Below are 6646 nucleotides of genomic sequence, written 5' to 3'. Positions count from 1 at the left end.
CCTGCGGTCATCGATGACGATGAGGGCGTCGACGACGGAACCTCAGCAACCGCGACATGTGTGGGCGAGGACGGAATGTATGGGTATACTAACCTCGGGTCATCAAAGCAGCAGGATCTCGCGTCCCTCGGGGTCGTCGCCGCCTCGCGCAGAATCATCAGGTCCACCCCCTTCCCCGTCGCCGCTACCTTCTCCTCCTTCTCCGGCACGCGCGCTCTGCCCTCACCCCGTTTCGAGCTATGCGGAATCCTTCGCCGGGCCGTCGCCTTCCTCAATTAACTCCTCGCCGACCGCGCTCGCGGCGAAGCCCTAGGGATTTGGTGGGGATTTGGCTCGTCGCCGGGCCGAGTGTGAAGTGGAACGGGGAACGGGTGAGGATGGAGAAAGGGGAAGCGACAAAACTCTGTTCCCCACCTGGTCGGGTCGCCACGCCCACATGTCCTACGGTAGCGCGAGATCGACGGCTCTAGTGCGGCCGCTCGGGAACGCTGGATCACGCGTACTCGTTAGACAGCGTTTAGGATTTTTAATTTATATGTTTCTTCTTTTTCTTATGAGCACTTTATTTGATGTATATGTCTCTTTTTTTCTTTTGAGCACTTTATTATTTATTTATTTTTTAGGCAAAAGCACTTTATTTTTTGTGTGTACCGGGCTACTCCCTCCATTCCGAATTACTTGTTTTGAATTTGTCTAGATACAAATGTATCTTGAGTCTAGATATATTCGTATATAAATCCAAAACAAGTAATTTGGAACAGAGGGAGTATGAAGGAAGGAGGTCGGGCTTAGGAGGTCGTGCTTATACCCATTGGGCCCGTCGTTATCTCTGGGCCACAGCCCAAAGGGCGGGCCTGTGCTCTGCTGCATCCCTCTGCCCGCCGCGTGCTTCTCCTCCACACACACTGTCCCTCTCCTCTCCTCCATCTCCCGCGAGCTCCTCCCACCACAGCCGCGCCGCCGGCCCCATGCTCCTCCCGGTGCGCCGCCCGCACGTGGCCCCGTCCCGCGCGGCCTCCCCCCGGCACGTCTCCTCCTCCCTGGGCCCCCGATCCAGACAGGTCGACCGGGCCCTCCGGGGCTCCACGGTGGCGCGGGCCAGCCCGGCGGCGACGGAAGCCGCTGCCGCCGGCCTCGGCCGCCGCGCGGTTCTGGGGATGGCGCTCGCCGTGTCCCTGTCCGCGCCCGCCTACTGCAGGGCGCCGCCCCCATGTAATCAACCCAGCGCTTGGATTCAAATTTCGGTTCAGGCTGTCCTGCGCTTCGATTCCACTCCTAGCTGACTCGTGTTTTCCCTCTCCCATGGTTTTGGCCCCAAGCAGCGTCCGCGCTCACGGAGGAGAACCTGCTGTTCCTGGAGGCGTGGCGCGCGGTGGACCGCGCCTACTACGACAAGTCCTTCAACGGGCAGAGCTGGTTCAGGTACCGCGAGCGCGCCCTCCGCGACGACCCCATGAACACGCGGCAGGAGACATGTATGGCCCTAATAACTGTGCGATGTCTGATTGCTATCCACTTAGAACACTGTCTCCCTAGCGAAAATAATTTATCCGGCCTGCACTTCTGCAAGTCATCACATGTCCCTTCACATTTCTACAAAGTACTAGAAACCAAATTCGATGATTCGATCACATGCACCTATTTTATCCTACCACTCCATTGTTGAATCTGAATTTCGTTTATAAACACAATGAACCACTTAAACAGACCAATGGTTTGTGCAGATACGATCGATGCTTTGTTTCTTACGCTATGTGATTGAATTTGCTCACCCCGGACTGCATTTCAGATGCGGCGATTAAGAAAATGCTTGCAACCTTGGATGATCCGTTCACTCGGTTATTGGAACCCGAGAAATTCAAGAGTTTGCGGGTATGATGCTCCCACAAGCTTGGCTACTGCCCACTTATAACATATAGTATAAACTGCTTTCTGATGCATGCCATTGCCTTTCCTGAAGTAAGTCTGGCACGCAAGGTGCCCTCACGGGTGTAGGTTTATCCATCGGCTACCCGTTGGCCCTTAAAGGATCACCTTCAGGGCTCTCCGTAATGTCAGCAGCCCCAGGGGGTCCTGCAGAAAAGGCGGGCATTGTGTCTGGAGACGTTATTTTGGCAATTGACGACACAAGCGCACAAGACATGGACATATATGACGCAGCAGATCGCTTACAGTAAGATCTGGCTATTACAAATACTTTATATGATCAAAATACAGTGTTAGCGAATGTTGCGTACCTAATATTTTAGTGGCTGATAATCTTGTTGATTCCTGCTAGGGGTCCTGAAGGAAGCTCAATAGATTTGACTATTCTCAGTGGAGCTGATACCAGACATGTTGTTTTGAAGTAAACTCCTGCGCTCCATTCCTCTGTAGTTCCTTCAGAAGAAATGATTCAGTACTTTACTCAAGACTATAGAGTGGCTGTTGCTCATTCATCTTATATATATGCCAGGCGAGAAAGATATACTTTAAACCCGGTGAGGTCAAGGATGTGTGAGATTCCAGGTTCAGAGGATAGCTCAAAGATTGGTTACATCAAACTAACAACATTTAACCAAAATGCTGCAGGTTTTAGTTGGCTCTGGCTCGAAATTATATTCTCATTTTGAAGTATTTATCGTTTTAAAGATGTCAAGCTCTGCTGACCACACCACTTAACTATCCTATTCCAGGGTCTGTTAAGGAAGCCATTAAGAAATTAAGGGAGAACAACGTAAAGGCCTTTGTGTTGGATCTGCGGAATAACAGGTTTTTACCTGCAAAACTTGGGGTGCCTTATCACCTAACTCAATTGAAATATTGACATGGCTCTGTTTGATGCAGCGGTGGTCTTTTTCCCGAAGGGATTGAGATTGCGAAGATTTGGTAGGCTGTTACGTCATCATATTTCAGCACATGAGTTCTGCTCTACATCTGCATATGTGTTGACGATGTACTCAAGTAGTTACTTAATTCTACTTTAATCTGGAATATGTTAACTGAGTAATTGACTGATAGAAATATGAAAAAGATTCTTTGGTGAATAAGCTGTTCTCATAATATGTAGTAACTCTGGGCTGAAAACTACTATATTGATTCTATTTTTCCATATTAAATCGCTTGCTAAATTGGGTGAAGTTTTAACACTACTCTTGTTTTCTCAGGATGGACAAGGGTGTCATTGTGTATATATGTGATAGCCGTGGTGTCCGTGACATTTATGAGGCAGATGGAGCTAGCACGATTGCTGCATCAGAACCTTTAGTTGTCCTGGTACGAGCTACTGTTGCTTATAATGCCGTAATTAGAGATTTTCTTGATCAATCATATGACACTGTATGCATCACAAGAAGTGACCTTTGAACACTTGAACTCGTTACCAGGTAAACAAAGGAACCGCAAGTGCAAGTGAGATCCTTGCAGGAGCACTGAAAGACAACAAGAGGGCAGTGGTGTATGGGGAACCAACATATGGAAAAGGGTACTGCCCTACTGTCCCTCCTGTCATGTGTTTTGCTCTGATTTGGCATGCTTAGCTGCTCACACCACTTACCTTCCAACTTCCAGCAAGATCCAGTCGGTGTTTGCACTGTCCGATGGCTCAGGGTTGGCCGTGACGGTGGCGCGCTACGAAACCCCTGCGCATACTGACATAGATAAGGTGAGCATTGCTTTGCTTTGCCGCACCATGGCATCGATAAGACTCAACAGATGTTGATACCAGATGGCCCAACTTTGAATGTTTTTTGTTGGCAAAAAGGTCGGTGTGACTCCGGACCGTCCATTGCCGGCATCATTCCCGACCGACGAGGATGGCTTCTGCAGCTGCCTCAGGGACCCAGCTTCTTGCAACCTTAATGCTGCCCGGCTGTTTGTGAGATCGTGATATGGTCCCAAGTATGTGTTGCTGCGAGCAGCTGCCTCTGCACATTTTGGGTTTTTGGCCAGTTGGGGGGGGCTTCTGTTGATATGGTAGTTTTTCTTACCTGGGGTGGGTGGCTGGTCCTATTCGTTTTGTTAACATCTTGATATCTTGAAGGAGAAATCTGTTCACATCTGTACAAAGTTCCAATTTCACCATGCCGGAAAGGAAAGAAAAAACTGTCTATACTTGTCTGTGTAAAGTGTCCAACTTACAGTTTTGACTATTACTTTTCATGATAGAAAAAGCAAATCAAATGACATCTGTTCAGTAGTAAATCCTCATATAGTAAACATGGAGGGAGTGTATCAGGCATCAGGTTTGTTGACAGCAGAGGAACACTGGTCAATAACCTAAACTTGAACAGAAAAAGGGCCTAAATTACATCATCCAAGGAGCATAACTGTAACATGTGGAATTGTAGCCTTTATCTTGTTTCATTTTGGTCTGACTTGATGTGGTGCTATCAGGTTTTTGCCCCGTACTAGATGTTTCCTCGAGCATCTATAGCGGGTTTCCTGATAGCTCGCTCCCTCCTTTCAAGTGTCCTGTTTTCGGTGTGATATTTCGTCGCTGGTGTTTGCAACTCCAAAATAGACTGGATACTGTAATCTTTCCGTTAAGTGATTATTAGTGGAAAGGGGGGTTGCCCGGTTGGGAAAAAAAACTGTATCATGTGTGCAGAGCAGGGTTAACACATGAGACCATGAGTTGTATTACGTCTGGGCCAAGGGAGCCCTGAAGGGCAATATTACATCGACTAGACATTTCCATCCTCTGGACAAGAACACATTCTGGAGTATGCAGAGGATTACAGCAAGAGCTTGATAACTCGGCACAGTTGGATCCTCTTTCTTGGCAGCAGCTCTAGCTAGAGGGTGGGGATGGGGCAACCGGGTAAGTGCAAAGCTCCTTCTTCAGTGACATGTGATACGATTTCACCGGATGCTTATACCAGCGGCCAGCGGGGTTGGCCTTGCGAATACAGATAGAGGTTCACAAATTTAAGGGCGTCAATGGAAGAAGAATGGGTGCGGCTGGTGGTTCATACACCATTTCGAAACTGCAGAATCTATTAGCAGGTGCTCCCATAACAAAAGGTAAACCTGAATTTAGACTTGAGATCAGCAATAATCTGAAGTTTCGCTTCTTCACGTTTAGATCCGTTGGTCCTACGATTCCATCGAATGGGAAATTAAAGCAAAGATGGAATGCCCAGGGTGTCCAATATGCACATTTCGTGAAGTTGAATGAAGCTCATGCACCACTCCTTTACACAGGAGCTGGTGGCCACCAGACATGGATTCAGCTCACTGATTTCTATTTCTAGTCTTCTTGGGCGCCTCGTCACATACATCCACGAGACTAAATGATCTTTCATAATCAACAGCTAGAAGATGGATTGTTCCTTTTCTTTAATTACTCACGAATGTTTAACAGATAGTACCCATTTGTATTCGTGATCTTGATGGTGTACTATTTCTTACAACCACTCACAGGTATAATTACACTTCATGATCTTGATTTCCCACCGATATAGTGGCCTAATGGGTTCAGTCTTATCCAACTCACCTGCTAACATGCCCAACTGCCTACCTTACTTCTCGACCAACTATTCGACCGTCTTGAGTCACACGAGCAGCTCCATCTTGTCCCTGTTCGCCGCGTAGTCGTGCAAGCAAGAACCCGGCCCGCGAGGTCGGCCGTCGGCGTCCACCTCCCTCTCCCCTGGCCCCGGCTTCCTGCGCGTCTGGTCAGTGAAAGCAAACAAAATTCAGAAACGAAAATACACGGGCACAAATCCGGGCGTTAAAATGGGGATAGAAAAAAATAAATATCGGACGCAAAGTCGCGGCGCCGGCCGTTCCCCTGATGTGAGCACGTGGCGGATGGTGAGGTCGTCCGATGAAGCCGAGGAGGAGGAGGAGGCGGTCGGCGCGGGCAACCTCGACGATGAAGCTCGATCTGGCGGAAGAGGACGCGTCTGGGGGCGGCGCCGTCGAACATGGTGGCTTCGACTTGGATCTCTCTCGATCAATACAAGGGCACAACAGAGGATCATAAAATTAGAGAATAGTAGCCATTTGACTGAAACACGAAAATGTTTCCCAAATTACAATAGTAGAGTACTAGACAAAGGTTACAATATATAAGCTTGCTAGGGTTTACATATATCACAAATTCACAACACAACCACGCACACGCGATAAAACACAAGCAGAGTACACAAAATCAAGAACCCGTGAACTCGACCAAAAGTGCCAACTGCAGATATGCATTTTTGAAGGAGCAGCGTGTGCATCTCTCCGTCCCGACGCGGAGATTGGAGAGTGGAAGGCCGGGCTCCCTCGTTGAAACTTTTAGCTATGTCGGCGGGTAGTTGTCGTGTGAGTTCTCCTGTCTTGTGGCGACAAAAGACCACATCACAGCGACAACGATTGCTCCGGCGATGAAGAGCAACACCCATACTACAGTAGCGTGAGGACGCGTTACTCGGGCGAGTACACCAGCCCTTATATGCACGATGTTCGTACCGATGGAGAAGCCTGCGGTGAACAACGCGACCGCTTCCATGCCGGCCGGGGCGAGAACAATGATGTAGTCGGTCGGCGAGTGTTGTGCTAGGGGCTTGATGACTACCTCGATCCAGATAGACCGACCGAAGATGAGGTGGGCCGCAGTAATGGCGACATAAACATGAACATCCATGTGGCTCTCACCACACTTTTCTTAAATGTAACT

At 48.7% G+C, this 6646-nt stretch overlaps 1 protein-coding gene and 1 long non-coding RNA gene across 3 annotated transcripts in view; one reads left to right on the top strand and one right to left on the bottom strand.

Moving 5' to 3' along the window:
* Positions 1–416, bottom strand: part of LOC119302865 — a 7002-nt gene extending 6586 nt beyond the window's left edge. The window contains exon 1 of the long non-coding RNA XR_005147773.1: positions 94–416. This is a non-coding gene — a long non-coding RNA (uncharacterized LOC119302865). The remainder of the gene's footprint in view (positions 1–93) is intronic.
* A 493-nt stretch (positions 417–909) lies between these two features.
* Positions 910–4135, top strand: LOC119302863 (carboxyl-terminal-processing peptidase 2, chloroplastic-like). Of its 2 annotated transcripts, none has more exons than XM_037579905.1 (12): positions 910–1212; positions 1320–1475; positions 1790–1872; positions 1965–2173; positions 2279–2347; positions 2456–2571; positions 2676–2751; positions 2827–2868; positions 3147–3255; positions 3366–3463; positions 3550–3643; positions 3743–4135. In XM_037579905.1, exons 1-12 carry the CDS (start codon positions 969–971, stop codon positions 3866–3868), a joined length of 1422 nt encoding a protein of 473 aa, XP_037435802.1. In that variant the 5' UTR covers positions 910–968; the 3' UTR covers positions 3869–4135. The 2 variants fall into 2 exon arrangements, with proteins under 2 accessions (XP_037435802.1, XP_037435803.1); XM_037579906.1 differs by having other exon boundaries at positions 911–1212; positions 1323–1475.
* Positions 4136–6646: the final 2511 nt, after the last annotated feature.

The sequence above is a fragment of the Triticum dicoccoides genome, chromosome 5A, assembly GCF_002162155.2.
Source record: "Triticum dicoccoides isolate Atlit2015 ecotype Zavitan chromosome 5A, WEW_v2.0, whole genome shotgun sequence".
NCBI classification, from domain to species: Eukaryota; Viridiplantae; Streptophyta; class Magnoliopsida; order Poales; family Poaceae; genus Triticum; species Triticum dicoccoides.
Note: the sequence above shows the minus strand (reverse complement) of the source record. Positions and strands in the feature narration are given on the sequence as shown.